This window comes from Panthera uncia (assembly GCF_023721935.1).
Source record: "Panthera uncia isolate 11264 chromosome A1 unlocalized genomic scaffold, Puncia_PCG_1.0 HiC_scaffold_16, whole genome shotgun sequence".
Taxonomy (NCBI): domain Eukaryota; kingdom Metazoa; phylum Chordata; class Mammalia; order Carnivora; family Felidae; genus Panthera; species Panthera uncia.
The window spans coordinates 23493416-23510803 of NW_026057576.1; the positions used below are offsets into that span (position 1 = coordinate 23493416).

A 17388-nucleotide genomic window follows, 5' to 3' on the forward strand; every position below is an offset into this window, starting at 1 on the left:
GGACAGACATGTTGTCTGTTTCATTCACATGCTCCTACAAGAGCACCCGGTGCGTGGTTGTTCCTTAAAAGAAACTTGTTGAACGATTGAATGGCCTATCAAGGAGCTAGCCAAACTCCTCTGAGAGGGTTTGAGGAGGTGGCCTGAGGGGATCATTCCTGGGTGAGCCGAAGCCTAGATCAGGCTTCTTCCAGGCAGAAATGCAAATTGCCCACTCCAGACTAGGAATCTCTTGTTCTGCTTCTGAGGGTAGCCATAGGCCTGACCTGTGGAAGGCAGGGAAGAGAAGCTTTGCTGGAAAGGGTCCCTTGGCCTTTGATGGAAAGTGTTGGAAAGAAAAAGACTTTGGGGACCTCCCCCTCAAGAAATAAAAATAGAAAACAGAAATCTGTCTGGGATTCTGGGCCTGCCATTCTTTACAGTTATAACTAGTTTTCTTTAAGTGACTCAGCCTCCCGGCTAGTTTAGTAGGGACCACGTCTATTTGGTTAACCACTATATCCTGGTGCCTCAGTATCTGCATGATTGAGAGCATGAGTCAGAAACTATGAACATGTGACTGTGATTCCACCAACTTTTTAAGTATTTCCCCAAGCTTGTTCAACTGTGGAGATGTATGCCTGCCCTGGTGACATGATTGTGGTCCTTCACCCATGGAGCCTGCTTACAGGAAGGCGTAGACATCAGCAACGTTTGTAACAAAATAGAAAGTCAAGAGTGTTATGGGATTTACAGCACAGGAACTGAATCTGGGCTCGTGGGGCTGGGAGTGAGAAGTTCTGCAGGGAAGTGATGGGCCCCAGAAGCGTGTGTGTGTGTGTGTGTGTGTGTGTGTGTGTGTGTGTGTGTGTGTTGGGAAGGGTTAGGGGTCACCATGAGCAAAGGGCCTGCAGCAATGGCAGAGAAGTCCTGTGTGACTGGAGAGTAATGAGGACAGGAGAACACATGCTGAAGAGGTACCCAGGGCACAGAGAGTAGATACATTATCAGCCAATGTAGGCAATTTTGGACTTTTCCTATGAGCTTCCTATATAGTTCTTAGGATATATTTTGACTCTTTATTTTAAGATATATTTAGACTTACAGAAGAGTTGCAAAAATGGTACAGGGGCATTCCGTATTTCCTTCACCCAGCTTTTCCTAATGTTAACATCTTACAAAAATGAGAATATGATCATTAAAACTAAGAACTTAGCATTGGTACACGTCTATGAACTCAACCACAGACTTCATTCAGATTTCACCAATGACCTAGAATTACACATGGCATTTAGTTGTCAGGTCTCCTCCGTCTCCTCCAATCTCACACACCCTGAACCATTTGAAAAGTGAACGGACAACATGACGTTTTACCCTTTAATGCTTCAGCATGTTTTAAAAGTAAGGATGATGAACAGTTAGCATACCAAGGAAAGTTAATAACAACTCTCTAATATTCTCTCATACCAATCCATATTCACCTGCTGTTCTCAAGATGTCATTATAGCTAATTTTTCCATCCGGACTCTAACCATGTTTAATACGTTGCGTTTAACTATCATTTCTCTTTAGCCACCTTTATTCTAGAACTGCACTATCCAACATGGTAGTCACTAGCTCATGTGGCTATTTAAAATTTAATTTAAATTAATTAAATGGGTTTTTTTTGAAGTTTATTTTGAGAGAGACAGAGAGAGAGAGAGAGAGAGAGAAAGAGAGAGAGAGAGAGAGAGAGAGAGAGAGAATCCCAAGCAGGCTCCACACTGTCAGCACGGAGCCCATTGTGGAGCTCGAACTCACAAACCACAAGATCAAGAACTGAGCTGAAATCAAGAGTCGGTAGCTCAACTGATTAATTAAAGTTAAAAATCCAGGGACACCTGGGTGGCTCAGTTGGTTAAGCATCTGATTTTGGCTCAGGCCATGATGTTGCTGTTCATGGGTTCAAGTCCCACGTCAGGCTCTATGCTGACAGCTCAGAGCCTGGAGCCTGCTTCAGATTCTGTGTCTCCCTCCCTGTCTCTCTCTCTGCCCCTCCCCAGGCTCCTGCTCTGTCTCTTTTTCTCTCTCAAAAATAAACATCAAAAAGAAAATAAAAATAAGTAAATATATTTTAAAAATTTATAAATGAGTGAATAAATAAAGTTAAAAACCCAGTTCCTCAAGCACGCTAGCTACATTGCAAGTGCTCAGTAGCCTCATGGGGCTAGTAACTGGTCTGTTGGAGGGCACGGGCTTAGAACATTTCCATCCTCACAGAAAGTTCTGTGGGACAACACTATTCTGGAATTTTTCCTTCCTATTTATTTTTCTGTGACCTTGCCTTTTCCTCAGCTGAGAGCAGTTCTGGTTTAGAGCAGGATTTCTCAACCTCAGGACCACTGACTTTGTCATCCAGGGCCGTCCTGTGCATTGTAGGGCATCCAGTAGCATCACTAGAGGTCGCCAGTGGCTCCGTGAAACTGTCCCCAGATATCTCCGAATGTTCTTAGGGAGAAAAAAATTACTCCTGGCCCGGAACCACTGGTTTAGGATATGTTGTTTTGCTCTGTTTGAATGAACGGACTGAAGAAACCAAGAGAGGTAGACATAATTGATTCTGTATGGACAGAGTAGTGCTTAGTATATATTCAATGAAATTTGATGAGTGAGCGACTAGGTATTGAAATGTTGGGAAAGTAGATGTTAGGGGAAGATGAATTACATCAGGAACATGTACTGTCTCCTTCTGCCCCCCTCCTCTTCCCATTTTGCTAAGTTTGATCAGAAATGGTGAGTGGAAGGGTCAGAGTATACCTCATTTTGCCCATTTTATATAAAATGTATCAAGGCCCCGTCACAAGCGAAGTAATACTCATTATCTGCCAAATCAGAAATCTTAATCCAGGGCGGGAAGTAGACACAATGCAAAAGACTTCTCCAGATTTCAAATTTGAGAAGTCAGACATAAACATGAGCTCTTAAGGTCTTAATGATAATTCATCAACCCCAGAGAGACGTCTGTACACACATATTTATAGTTGAACCTGAGTATTTGTGATTCCATATTTGCAAAATCATCTACTCGATAAAATTTATTTGTGACCACAAAATCATGACTCATGGTGTTTTCATAGTCAAGCACGGATATGCACAAAACACCAAAACTTTGAGTCGCCCGAAATTTGAGTTGCCCCGAAGCACACATTTGCAGCCGAAGCTGAAGAAGGCGATACTCTGCCTTCTTTTTTATCTCTCGTACTGTAAACAAGGTCTTCTTGTGGTTTATTTAGCACCCCCCCCCGTTTCTTTTTTCACACTTTTGCCTTTTTTTGTCGGTGATTTAGCTGTTTTAAACACCCCCCACGTGTAATGCTAAAGTGCTGTGTAGTGTTACTAAGCCCAAGAAGGTTGTGATTTGCTTTATGGAAAATGTACGTGCATCAGATAAGCTTCATTCGGGCATGAGTTACAGTGCTGTTGGCCCTGAATTCAATGATATAAATAAAAAAAAAATATATGTGTATTTTTTAAGCTTATTTATTTAAGAGAGACAGCACACGTGCACATGAGTGGAAAAGGGCAAAGAGAGAGGGGGAGAGAATCCCAAGCAGGCTCCACGCTGTCAGCACAGAGCCTGATGCGGGGGCTTGATTTCATGAACCGTGAGATCATGACTTTAGCTGAAATCAGGAGTCAGACGCTTAGTCGACTGAGCCACCCAGGTGCCCTAACAAAATACATTAAATAAGGTATCATTAATCAGAAAACACACAAAAAACAAGATTATATATTGATGGGTTGGCAAAAATATTGTTACTAGAGGCTCACAGGAATCTAGCCCTGTATTTTACTCCGGGACACCCTTCAGTACTCACTAATTCGGTATTCAAGGCAACTTTGTAGAACATAAACTATTGTAAATAATAAGAATCATTAAGAATCACACTGGGTGTGACCTGGGTCGGAGGAATAATTTGGGCAGGCGCAAAGGCATTATTAGCTCTTTGCCCTTGCCCTCATCCAATGCAGCAGAGGAAGAGTGGGATATAATGGCCAAAAGCTAGAGCGTCAGGCCAGATGTGAGGGGGAATCCCACTCGCCTGCTTACTGTTTGTGTGTCTCTGGCATGTGGTTTAACTTCACCGGCTGTGCTCTCATCAGCAAAATAGGGAAAGTAATAGTCCCTGCCTCTTAAAGTTTTGAGCAGAGAACGACACAGTGTATGTAAGACATTTAACCAGCGTAAGACACGGAGTAAGCGTTCGATAAACATTTGCTCCTGCAGGCACTCGGGCCTTATTTATTTTTCGTTCTTTCTTTATTTTTTGGAAATACGTGTGCAGAAGCAAATAGGAATAACCATGTACCTAACTCATGGAAAGCACATGGTGTCTAAAGTATCCTTCAGGCAACATTTCATGAAGACATAAGTGGCCTTGTTTGTTTTTGAAGCTGGTATTTAAGGAAGCTGGATGTAGAATCTGCAGTGTGCCAGGTTCTGTGGTGGCTGCTTTCCCATCCACAGTTTCACTTAACCTTCACAAGGTGTATCATCTAATATGTCTATGATGCCTTATGGTATTTAAATGACAAAGAAACCCATGAGTTAAATGGCGCATGTAAATATCAGCCTTGCTCATCTTAGACTCGATATCGAGGGAGGGACACGCAGGAGACTTAACTGAATTGTTGCCTTCTTTAACTGTGTGCTAGGCACCCAAGTATGTATTGCATTTGTCTCTGTGCTTTTTGCTTGTCAGTGCATTTTGCTAGCTATGTTTCTGAAAGCCACGTGTGTTCATTTTACCAAATTCAAAAAATGTGAAGAACAAAAACCCTTCTCCCCCACCGTCCCCAGAAGTAGTCACTATCGGCTTTTTGGTGGGGATCCTCTTGTACTGTGCCTGTGTATTTTTCAAAACAAAATCAAGATCACATTATACATATTTGTAACTGGGCGCTCACTGCCCACGGGCTAAAATGTATTTCGTAGGCTCTCTGGCATTTCACTATGGAGTGCATCATACTTAACTAGTTGCTTCTTAATGTGTATTTAGATTGCTACCCCCTCCACTATAAATGTGCTATAATGAACACTTTTCTATGTCTCCACGCGTGCATGTTAGCACTTCTGTTTGGTGTCACAGAAGTAGGATTCCTGCCGCATGTTGAAGAATTAAAGTGTATCATGGAACTTTCCTCCTAAACAATAGCCTCCTGTCAGCCCTGTGAGTGCCCGCCCCGGTACCTCACCTGCTCTGGATGCTCTAAATTTGTGACAGTCTGATGCAAAACCAAGGAGTTCGCTCTGCTAACACACGTCTTTGTTACTGAGGTCGTTTCTCAACGTCATTACTGGCTATTTGCATTCCGTGTTTCCCTGTATCGCCTATTCCCATCCTTTGTGCATTTTTGTGTTTTTTTTTTTTCTCACTGATTTATCCAGGAAGTTTTTTTGGGTGTCACTCCCTAACTGTGTACATATTGTGCTTTACAATTTACAAAGCACTTTTCGTTATGTGAGATATCCTGGCATCTGGTTCTGAGTTGGCTTCTTATGGCCTCAGGACAGTTAGCTTGAAGCGATTCCGGCCAGCCCTCAGGCCGCCTGCCAGAGGGAGACAGAGTCTGGACTCCCACCAGATTTCCGCACTCCGAATCTCATGTTCTTTTGGCTCCACTGCAGTTTACAATGCCCATCTTCCAAATTCAGGAGTGTTTGGGGAGGTTTCTGTTTTTCTGACAACTGTTTCCACAAAGCAAAGCTCATGAGCGGCCGTAATGCGTGGCCTCCAGTCCCCACGGCCTTCAGTCCCCACCGGATCTTTCCCAGGCGCTGTGAGGTGGAGTATGGTGCTCGCGGCACAAACCCAGCAGTCTTGAACGTGGGGTGGGAAGGGGAAGTAGGGGTGGAGGAGGGTACGTTGCCAGCCCAGGCGAGCTGCGCTCACGTCCCGTGTGCTCACCCTCCCGTGTGCCCTGCAGAGTTTGTGAAGCGGCTGCGGTACTGCGAATACCTGGGGAAGTACTTCTGTGACTGCTGTCACTCCTACGCGGAGACCTGCATCCCTGCCCGGATCCTCACCTTGTGGGACTTCAGGAAGTACTACGTCAGCAAGTTCTCCAAACGGCTGCTGGACGGCCTGTGGCACCAGCCGGTTTTCAATTTGCTGAGCGTTGGCCACAGCCTGTATGCCAAGGCCAAGGAGCTAGACAGAGTGAGGGTGAGCGGCTGCCTCTGCGGGGGAGGCCGGGCCAGAGGCTCGGAGGGCCCTGCGATGGCAGATGCCACCGTCTCAAGGGACCCAGACAGACCCTCCAAGGGGCGGGTTTACCACCAGCGGATGGAGCGTCAGCTTCAGGGCCTTTTTCAAGACCCCGTACCACATTTTATATTTATGCATAGTTCTGCACGTACACGTAGCTTTTGAAATTTGTTTATTATTATTTTCAAAATAAAATTGTTTATATTTCAGGTATACAGCATGATAATTTGATATACAAATACAAGTGAAATAATCACCACTCAAGCTAATTAACCTATCCATCTCCTTGCAGCCACCTTTTGTGTGTGTGTGTGTGTGTGTGTGTGTGTGTGTGTGTATGGTGGGAGCACCTGAAATTTACTCTCTCAGGAAGTTTCCAGTATTTAATACACTTATGATTAACTATAGTCATCATACCATCTATTAGATCTCTAGACTTACTCATCCGACAGAACCCCAACTTCGTTCCCTTTGACCGATGTCTTCCCATTTGCCCCATCTCCCCACCCCCCACCCCGCCCCTGTAGCTTCTGTTCAACAACTCTCTGCTTCTGTGTATTTGACCTTTTAAGATTCCACATAGAAGTGAGGCCCATGCAGCTTTTTCCTTTCTCTGTCTGCCTTATTTCACTTAACATAATGCCCCCCAGGTTCACCCATGTTGTCACAAATGGCAGGATCTCCATTTTTTGTGCATAGTTTTGTGTTCTCCTCAAAGAGGGCCCCCACCCCAACGGTTATGTAAGCTTCAGGCCCCACAATAGTTGGGTCCATCCTGGACCCTCTGCGGATCTCTGGACTCAGTCACGAACCCCTGCTATATCGACTGTTTACTTCAAAGACTTGTTTTATAGAGTTGTAGCCTTTCAAAGTGAGAAATAACATTTAGACTTAACTTCTACATTTTCTGTGTCATTTATCACATTAACTTTTCCCCCCCGTTTGGTGTCTTCCTTTAGGAAACCCGGGAGCAACTTTTTCATATCAAGAAGCTGTTGAGGACCTGCCGGTTTGCTGAAAGGTACTAGTGTTTGGCTGGGACAGGCCAGGCCTGGGTCCAGGAGGGCTGGGCGCCCCCACATACCTTCCAGTCCCCTGTGTGCCACCTGGTCCCAGCTCCCCCAGTCCACAGGGCCCCTTAGCACAGCACCTACTTCGGTCTCCCCTTGGTGATGCAGACCATATTGTTAAAGTCACTAAACCTTCTGGCTCACTAGCAGTGAATGTAACGTGTTAGAAGAATTGGCCAGTACAGGGATGAAATCACTCTAGTTTTCAGTTGTGATAAAATACACGTAACCAAATACACCGTCTTAACCATTTTAAGGGCACAATTCCGTGCCCTTAAGTACATGCACATTCTTCGGCAACCGTCACCGCCATCCAAGCACATAACTTTTTGTATCTTTCGAAACTGAAATTCTACATCCATTGAGCAGTAACTCTCTCTTCCCCCCTCCCACCCCGCCCCTGTAGCGCCTGGCAACCACCATCCTACTTATTGTCTCTATGAAGTTGATGACCGCGGGTACCTCATAATAGGACAGTCACACAGCATCTTTCCTTTTGTGACTGGCTTATCGCACCCAGCAGAATGCCCTTGAGGTTGCACCTGTGTTGCAGCACGTGTCAGGACTCCCTTCCTTTTTTAGGGCTGAAAAAGATTCCATTGTATGTATCTGCCACATTTTGTTTACGCATTCATCACCAGAAACGTTACTTCCATCCACCTTCTAGCTGATGTGAATAGTGTTGCTATGAGCATGGGTGTTATCAACGGCCTTTTAAAAACCCCCGATAGAGGAGCATGTCGAACTGTCATTGGTTGTATAGTATTCTATACTAGGACGTGGTATTGATTTAAGTATTATTCTCTTATTCATAGATTTTTTTTTATCTAATAGATTTTAATATCTTAATGTTAAAATAGATTTTTAATATCCTTATAGATATTAAACCCAGTAGATTTTAATACCTAATAGATATTTAGATAGGTTTTTAATGTCTTGTGTTATTAAAAAACTAGGTTTTAGCTGAATCTCTGTGCACGTCCATAAATACGTCCTTAGGATTAATTTCTAGAGCTGGAATTTCTGGAAGCCATGGCCATAGAGGTATGGGCATGAATTCATTGACAGAGATAGAATTTTTTAAGTGGAAAAAGAGGTTGTTACTCAAGGGGTTAAGATTATTTGTTATAGTAGGTGGGATCATAGTCTCTAAAATATTGTTTTGTTTTAAAGCTTTGTTCAGTTTCTGATCTTTATTTAATGATAACGTATTGCTTTTGAATTAAATTTCTTGGGGAGGAGCATGTCTCCAGTAGTCATTGGGCCTAACCTGTACCTACCTCATGGCCTTGGTGTGACAGGTTAATTACTTCTCAGGCTCTCAGTTTTCTTGTCTGTAACATATTGTTATATGTAACAATACCCACAATTATTACTGTCTACAAAAATTTCTTGAAATTTTCTTTTCTCTGCTTCAGATAAGGTCTCATGCTAAGACCAGGGAAAAAGCACAAACAGATCTTGTGTGTTAAACACATACGCAGGGTGCCCTGAGGATGCAGAAAAGGTGTCTGAAGGGGTGGGGTGGGGAAGAGGACCACGAGGCTTCCTAAGCCTGAGCTTGAAGAGCGAGTTGGACTGAAGAAGAAGGGTCAGGGATCCCCCGGGAAGAGGAAGCCGTGGGGGCCAGTACCCCTGGCTGCATGGAGAATTCAACACAGCCTGGCGTTACTGGAATGTCAAATCCAGGGTAGGCAGCGGCTGGCTTGGGAATGCAGTGCATGTTGATGCCACTGACTGATTTAGGAAATTCAGAAGGAGATGAGTAGGAGGCGGAGAAAGTTACGTTCAGTTCTGAATGTCCTTGGGACACACAGGAGGCTGTGATCAGCTCACAGTTGGATGCTCGAGCCTTAGGCTGTGTGCTGGACTCGTGGATGAGGGGAGTCCCACACCTGCCTGTGAGCCGTGATTCTCCTGCTGGCTGGGACAAGGGTCCACCTGCTGATGGTTGAAATTGAGCTGAAATGAACAAGGTAGTGCTTGTTATCTCAGTATAGGCTTTTATGTCTCGAAAAATAGATTTGCAGTTGTCTTTCCCTCAGCAAAACCCTGCCCATGGGCAGGCTGCGAGAGGCGTGTTTTTCTGCTGGTTCAGCCTTCTGAAATCCGCTTTTGTAGAATTTTAAGTTCCTGGCTTCCAAACAGACTTGCAAAACGTAAGGTGGTGAGTAAGGCTAACTTGCTCTTGGGCTTTTTTTTTTTTTTTTAATTGAGCTCAAAAAAATGAAGTGTGAGTGCCAGAAACAACAACTGCCTGCCCCCCACCCTCTTGTGTCCCCACCGCTGTGTGGGTGGGTGCCTGAATTACTCTTTGTTTCCTCTCTGGCAGCACGTTAAAGGAGTTTGAGCAGGTGCCGAGGCACTTGACTAATGAGCTCCACCTGTTCTCCCTGGACGATCTGGTCAGGGTCAAGAAAAAGCTGCTGGTGCCCTTGCTCAAGGACATTCTAAAAGCTTCCCTCGCACATGTGGCCGGCTGTGAGGTAAGGGTTCACCTGGAACTGGTGTGTCCCCAAGCTGTCCCTTCCACATCAGGACCTGTGGCGGGTGTTCTACACGTCACCCCCTTTTAACCCCACAAATCCTGCGGAAAGTGCCGGGAGCGCCCTCCCAGATGAGAGATGAGGTTCAGAGCGATTCGGTGACAGCCCTGGCAGGTGGCAGGGCCGGGATGCAGGCCTGAGCCAAGTGCCTTCCTAGGGAACCAAGCCCTGCTTGGGGCCTTCCTTGACTCCCGTCTGCCCTGACGTGCCAAGTACAGCCATGTGGACTCGGGATCCAGTGCAACAAGAGCTCTGTGTCCGCATGAATTCAAGAATTGTAGTGCAGCCCTCAGAAACAAAAGCAGATCATTTAAAAGCACACATGTAAAATCATGACCTTTCCCGGTGCCTCAAACTACCTCGATGTGAAATTTCTCCGTGCAACACACACATGTGCATGTTCCGTTCGAATCCATTTACTATAGCGTGAGATAGCATCCTGTTCCTTCTAGAGGCTGCAATTACAGACACTTAAAACTGACGTGTGTAAAGTTCTGCAAAGTAGGAACCTGGCTTCTCCATCAAAAGAAACATTGCCAATGAGGATAGTAACTCTCCGGCTCCTTCTCTTACAGCTGTGTCAAGGAAAGGGCTTCATTTGTGAATTTTGTCAGAGTGCCACGGTCATCTTCCCATTTCAGACCGAAACGTGTAGAAGATGTTCAGGTATCTTCATAGCTTCATAACGTAAGCTTACTAACAGCTTAATAACCGAAACAGAAAATTAACTTAAGGGCAACTTAATAACTTAAGCCCAGTGTTGTTTGAAGTATATGATGCTGGTGTGTGCTTGTATGTTGGATGGGAGCTAATAGAATTTGGGGTGCATGGGGAGGAGTGTGTGGGTGGGGCAGGGATGAAGGGTGAGGCCTTCCTGTACAGCGTTTGGAGAGAAGAGTGGTTCCCCTTTGGCCCGTGCCCCACTTCTTTTACAGCAGGGCAAGCACTCTACAGCCACTGCCCCAGTTATGGGATTGGATCACAATCATGCCTAAGGCTGAGGTGCTGTCTCTGGCTTCTTTTGCGCTGCACTGGCAGATTGTGGAGTTGTTGTGGAGACCGTGTAGCCCAAAAGACCTAATGCATTTGCTATCTGGCTCTTCACAGAAGAGATTTTTAGACCTTGTTTTACTGTATGTGTTAACCCTCCAGGAAGTCCCGTGATCTCTAAACCGTTTCATGGGAGCAATCTGGCAATGCATTCTGCCTTTACCCTTGGTAAGAGCTGCTCCTCCTCTTTGACCCCCTCCAGCGCTGTCTCCGCTAACCTGTTAGGCAGAATAATTAGGCTGTATCGCAGGAGAGGCTCCCCAGCAGACAAACTCCAAGCCACAGGTTTGCAAGCAGAAAGCTCACTGGGGCATGTCAGGCTCAGCACCCGTGGGACCGTGAAGTCAACAGGGCTTGGCAGAGGGACAAGTTGAGCTGGATATGGTGGCCTTGAAGGCTTAGCACATCTCAGGGCACTCTGGAGCAGGGTGGCCTTCACTGTCGTCACATAGTCGGTCAGGGACCAGCCAAGCCTTTAAACCCAGGGTTGACCAGTCACCCACCAGATGCGAGCCAGTGTCCGCATGCAGAGATGACCTTGAGGGAGGCAGCTCTCTCCAGTTAGGGCCATTTCCAGTGAGGGCCACCTCCTCAGCTGTCAGCAGCTGAGGGAACAGTCCTTGGGCAGATCTGGGGGCACTATAGTATCAGGCTCTCTCAGCCTCAGGTCCATGGCTTAGTGGGGACTTCATAATCGCTTAGTTTCAACCTGCCTCATTTCTTGTCGGATGACTCTGGTTTCTGGGTTCAGACCACCTCTCTCCCCGGGATGGGGATGACCATCTGTACATACGTGAGCAAGCAAGACAGCCCCTTTGCTGATAGCTGTCCCCTCTGCTCATAGGGTGTAGAGCCTGCTTTCACAAGCGGTGTTTCCAGTCGTCCGGGTGCCCCCGGTGTGCGAGGATCACAGCTAGGAGAAGACTTTCGGAAAGTTTACCCTCTGCGGCATCATGATGCCCCGAGCATTGTGAAAAAGACTCTTCAGTATGCCTCGTAACACCAATTTGTGTCTATTATTGATAACATTGTTTTAGATTTTGAGTATTGTATATTAAGAATGGCCGATATTACATATATTTAATGTTTTCAAAAGAATTCAGATTGTTATTAAGCATTAACTTGTTACTGGTGGTTTTGTTTACACATGTTCAATGTTTTTGCTGCTACTGTTTTTTTTTAAAGAGTTTTTCGGATACTTCCTAAATTGTATTTGAGTGGTTGTGTATACCTAATATCGGATCCTATTTTTTTTTTATGAATTATCACTGACAAGACAGATGACTCCGTTCCTCTTCCTGTAAAGTTTGTCTTGTGAAATGGATCGGTACTTCCAATGAACAAAAGTGCGACCCACAATCTATTTGCTCGGAAGTTTTTTCCGCCTTAAATGCCATTTTGTAATTGTATCAGTGTTACAGACTCGGCTCGTTCCTGGGTTCGTATGGAGAATGTACGTTGTTTCTGCAGTTACATCTGTTTCGAGATGAGCTTGAGTTGCTTAGCCGTGCCCAGGGGCCCTGCTTGACGCAGTCACCTCTACGTGGCGCTCTCAGAAGTGCACATCTTTGTTATCTCTCTTCCCCACACCAAATCAAGGGAGGCATGGATGAGTAGAACTTCACACCTGCCCTTTAGGATGTAGTCTCATACATATAACACTGAACATAAAGTGTTTGCAGAAAATACTGTAATAACATTAAAATACTAGTAATTACTAGTAAAATACTAGTAATAACATTAAAATCACAGACATCACCTTAAGAGGTTAAAGGAATCACTATGCTTTCTTGAGACATGGGAGTCTGTTTTTTTGTTTTACCTGGTACATTCTTTCTCCTACTTGAGAAGGGCCTTGGGCCTGGATTCCTTCCTGGAACATCTTCAGCCTGGAGCACAAGTGTCATATCCCCTGGGGTTCATGTGCCCTAACTAAACGTATTCAGATGAACTTCTCAAACAGTACAGGCAGGCCGTAGAGTAGCACTGGTCCTCCCCTAATCCCATCCAGTGCGTGTGTGTGTGCGTGTGTGTGCGTGTGTGTGTGTGTGTGTGTGTGTGTGTGGTATTTAGTGGGATAATATCGAACACATGAAAGAAATGAGTGTCTCCCACCAATCTGGTATCTTCTCCTTCTGTCACTTGTTTTCCCATCCCAGATGCATCCAGAGCTGTGCGCCCACTCATTATTTAAGCTAGGTCTCTTTTAAATATAAATTTAGGTCCATGGGATGAGATAAACAAGGTCAAATTTAAAGCAGTGTTTTATTCCTGACCATAGTTTATATTCCCTCTTGGGAGTCAAGGATCGGCATGGCATGTTAATATCACCTGTCTGTGAGATTCATGTCAGTGTCTTCATTTCACAAGTAAGAAAACAGGCTGAGAGAAGAGGAACAACCCACAGGTAGTGCACGGGACAGCTGGAGTTGGCTCTCGAGTCTGCCTGCCTCCAAACCCCGTGATCCTAGCCCCTACCGATGTGGTATCTTTTGGAGACAATACAAGCAAAAGAAACCAATTTCTAACTGGTAAGTGCGGTCCAAGCCTCAGTTCGTGGCATGGGGCTGAGTGCCTTCTCAGTCTCTTGCATTGATTTGAGGAAGTTTCTGTGGCTTATGCATTGCTTGAAGGGCTCTGTGTTCGGGCTGCTGTGTTTGTAAGGCACTGGTATGTGTATGTGTGGGAGACACATCTTTGATGTTGAGGAAGAGGGCATGGCAGCTGCCAGGAAGTGATGCTTTTGACTTGTTATTTTGAGGCATATCGAGGCAATATAAATAACCATTCTATGGGCTTGGCTGAGACGTGGTTCCTCCCCACGTGGTATTAGACGGGTTTTCCCCGCAAGGTGCCTGTTAGAACAAAGAAGCCACCTCCACGCACAGGCAGCAGTCTTCAGGGAAGTGATTCACTGTGAAATATGTTGCTTTTTAATGGGATTTACTCATTGTCCTAGTTTTTCCACGTAACTCTTCCCTGGCCGCCAGAAGGAAGATGAGGACTTGGTCTTTCTCATCAGGCTATCATCCACCGTGAGGCCTCGAGTGGCAGTGCTGGGATCCCAGTGATTACTTTGGCCTTTACACCGTTGCTTGAAGAATTCCAGTAATGTGTCGCTTACAGTTGTGGCTCTCAGCTGCAGGCAGGGAGTTATACCAGGGGACGTGGAGTGAGGAGGGATGAGTCATCTCAAAGATGTCCTAGTGGGTTGGCTTGGGTGAGAATTATTGGGTCGATTCCCAGGTCTACCGCTTTGTATTTGTGTGGCTCTGGGAGAGATACTTCGACGATCTGTGCCTTTGTTTGTAAAATGGGGGATAATAAATCTATACAGTTGATAGGAGGATTAGAAATGAAAATGAAGCACCCAGCAGAGGGCCTGGTACAAGCAATTATTAAGTGGTAATAATTAGATCAAGACAGATTAAATACTGAGTTATACCACCTATTTTCTGTGTACCTTTGTGGAAGTTACTCTGTGTCTCAGTTTAGTCTGAGGATTAGAGCAATACCCACCCCCTCCCCCCCCCCCCCCCCGCAAAAAGCCACGTTGAAGTTCTCAGTCCAGGTACCTATGATGTGACCTTCTTTGGAAATGGGTGTTTGATGATATAGTTAAGATGAGGTCCTCCTGGGTTAAGGGACCCTAATCTAATGATGGGTGTTCTTACGAGAAAAGGGAAGTTTGGACAGAGATAGACACACGGAAATCACAGGGAGAGCGTCACGTGAAGGAGACGTGGGGCCACGTGTCTGTAAGTCAAGGAACCCTGAGCACTGCCGGCAGCCGGCAGACCCTAGCAAGGAGGTGTGAAGCTGGTCCTCCCTCGCGGCCTCACGAAGGAACCAGCCCTACCCACACCTTGACTCTGAACGTCTAGCATCCAGAACCATGAGAAAATGAACGCCCGTTGTTTTAACCCACTTGGTTTGTGGTCATTTGTCGGCGCAGCCCTAGGAAACCGACGCACCAACATCCGGCGTTGTTAGGAGGGCTAGATGGTGATTAAGTGGCACGCTTCCTGGTGCCAGAGAGGCGTCATCCAGTCTGGACCCCTGACCTTCAGGCATCAAGACACAGAGAATGGACTCTGAAAGATAACGATGGCATGGAAACCATACCATCTGTAGGTCGGTGGGTGTCTGGACAGACAGAGATCCCCAAACAGAGCGATGACGACCGAGCACTGCCTCCACCTTTCCTACTTCTGCTCCGGAGCTTTGGAGAGAATGGCCACCCTTAGGTGCCACGAGTTTGGAAGGTGCTAGTCTGAATCATGGTGGGGTGGGTGAGGGAAGTGGCTGTTACCTAAGGTTAAAAAGCAAATTAATCCGTCTTGATTTTCAGATTTAACATACATTGGAATATACCTTCAGACAAGTCTTGAGTGAGGCTTTGATTACAAGCCCCTTGTCTGCCCGGGGCTAGAGGCGGATTGGAGCTCATTGCTGGCCACACTCATGGGCGTCTGTGTCTAACAGGGGACAGGTTCTAGTGGCCCTGCTGCATCCCAGTCCCCTGTGGGGGACCTCAGAGGGTGAGAGGGACTTGTGACGTAAAAGGTCGTTGTGGTGTCCTAGGGAATAACTTTGGCTGTGACCAAAATAGGTCACTTTTGTAGCCCTTTGCTGAAGATGCTAAGAGTGTCCGTCTAGAACAGGGCTCCAACTTCAGCTCAAGTCTCAGGCATCTCTGGGGTAACCATCAGGCAGAGGAGAAGATCCATATCGCTGTGGAGAAAGATCCATTGCAAAGGCCACAAAGGAGATAAGCAGAGTATTTGTCAAAGTATGAACTGGAGCTAGAGGCTGAGTGCACGCTGAAGAGGAAGTTGGCAGCACGGTCAGCAGCCCTAAGGGTGGGGAACACAGCGCAGACTCAGCGGTCAAGGTGCCCACAGTCGCCCCTAGGGAGGCCAGCAGGGGCAGGGCGACAGGTAAATAGCAGTCAGAGAGCAGGTATAGTCAAAACACTACAGGAGTGGCAGGATCCACTTGGGACACCACGAGCGCTCGTGGAGACTGATCCGGAAGGCTCAGGCAGACGCCACAGTGAACGGGAGGGTGGGAAGAGGCCCCAGGAGAGGAAGAGCAGCCCAGAGACTTCTCTGAGGAAGGGCGAGTACACGAACACCAAACTGAGGGATTTACCTAAGGAGGAAGCCAGAAAGGCTAGCAGGACCCAGAACGTGGAGCCTAGAGAACGTGAGACCAGTGGGCATGATGGGCTTTGGATTCTACAGGAGGCAGGGAAGCTTTGAAAGAATTTTTGAAACATTTATTCATTTTGGGGAGGCAGAGCACGAGTGGGGAAGGGGCAGAGAGAGAGGGAGACACAGAATCTGAAGCAGGCTCCAGGCTCCGAGCTGTCAGCACAGAGCCCGACGTGGGGCTCGAACTCACGGACCGCGAGATCGTGACCGGAGCCGAAGTCAGACGCTGACCCAACAGAGCGACCCAGGCACACACCCCCCCTTTTTTTTTTAAGTTTATGTATTTATTTTGAGAGACAGCATGTGTGTGCAGGGGGGGGGGGGGGGGCAGAGAGAGGGAGGGGGAGAGAGAGAATCCCAAGCAGGCTTCACACTGTCAGCACAGAGCGTAATGTAGGGCTTGAACTCATGAACCGTGAGATCACGACCTGAGCTGACGTCAGATGCTTAATCGACTGAGCCCCTCAGGCGCCCCTGAAGGATTTTGAGAGAGAGAGGCTCACCACTGAACCTCCACATAGGAAGATAATATTGGGTCCGGGTTGAGGATGGATGATGGGAGCCCAGGAATTGTCCGCCGACCAGCTGTCGTGATGACGTTCTGAACAAGGGCTTCCATGGAAGAAATGGGAAAGGGAAGATGCTTGAAGACATGGGGAAGAACTGGGGTGAGGAGAATAAGGAATTTATCTCAGGCATAAAATTCGAAGGAACCCAAAAACTCAGGATTCAAGAAAGATCATCAATGGTTTAAAAACTTAATGTAAAAAAATTCACAATGAACGAAATTCAACATTTCAGATAAAGACAGGATCCTGCCCTGCCCTGGCCCGAATGGGCCTCATGCATCTCCCGCGAACCCCAGCCGTGGGAAGAACACAGGAGACACTGAGGCCACGGACGATGTGTTGGAAACTGAGGGGTCTGGGCGGGAGGTACGAGAGGAAGGCCTCTGCTAACATTTACAGAGCCTGTGCCAGAAAGCAAACCTCAGGCCCACATACCAGATCACTAACTACGTAAAAATTACACAAGATTCATTTTATCCTCCTACTGTGATGAATATGCCTTCATCAGGACCCAGGAAGGCAGGGTTGGATTCAAACTTGAGACTCCATGGGGCGCCTGGGTGGCACAGTCTGTTGAGCGTTTGACTCTTGGTTTCGGCTCAGGTCATGATCTCACAGTTGGCGAGTTCGAGCCCTGCATCAGGCTCTGAGCTGTCAGTGCAGAGCCTGCTTGGGATTCTCTCTCTCTCCCTCTCTCTCTGCCCCTCCCC

The 17388-nt window shown here is 46.6% G+C and overlaps 1 protein-coding gene across 8 annotated transcripts in view; it reads left to right on the plus strand.

The window, feature by feature from the left end:
* RUBCNL (rubicon like autophagy enhancer) overlaps nt 1-16790 on the plus strand; it is a 42803-nt gene extending 26013 nt beyond the window's left edge. For 6 of the 8 annotated variants that reach the window (XM_049646951.1, XM_049646950.1, XM_049646949.1 and 3 more), the window contains 5 exons: nt 5947-6185; nt 7187-7248; nt 9630-9783; nt 10419-10509; nt 10996-11832. In XM_049646951.1, coding sequence (XP_049502908.1) covers nt 5947-6185; nt 7187-7248; nt 9630-9783; nt 10419-10509; nt 10996-11267 — 818 coding nt within the window. In that variant the 3' untranslated portion in view covers nt 11268-11832. Of the gene's footprint in view, nt 1-5946; nt 6186-7186; nt 7249-9629; nt 9784-10418; nt 10510-10995 lie in introns of all 8 variants that reach the window. The other 2 variants (XM_049646953.1, XM_049646954.1) reach the window with 2 other exon arrangements.
* Nucleotides 16791-17388: the final 598 nt, after the last annotated feature.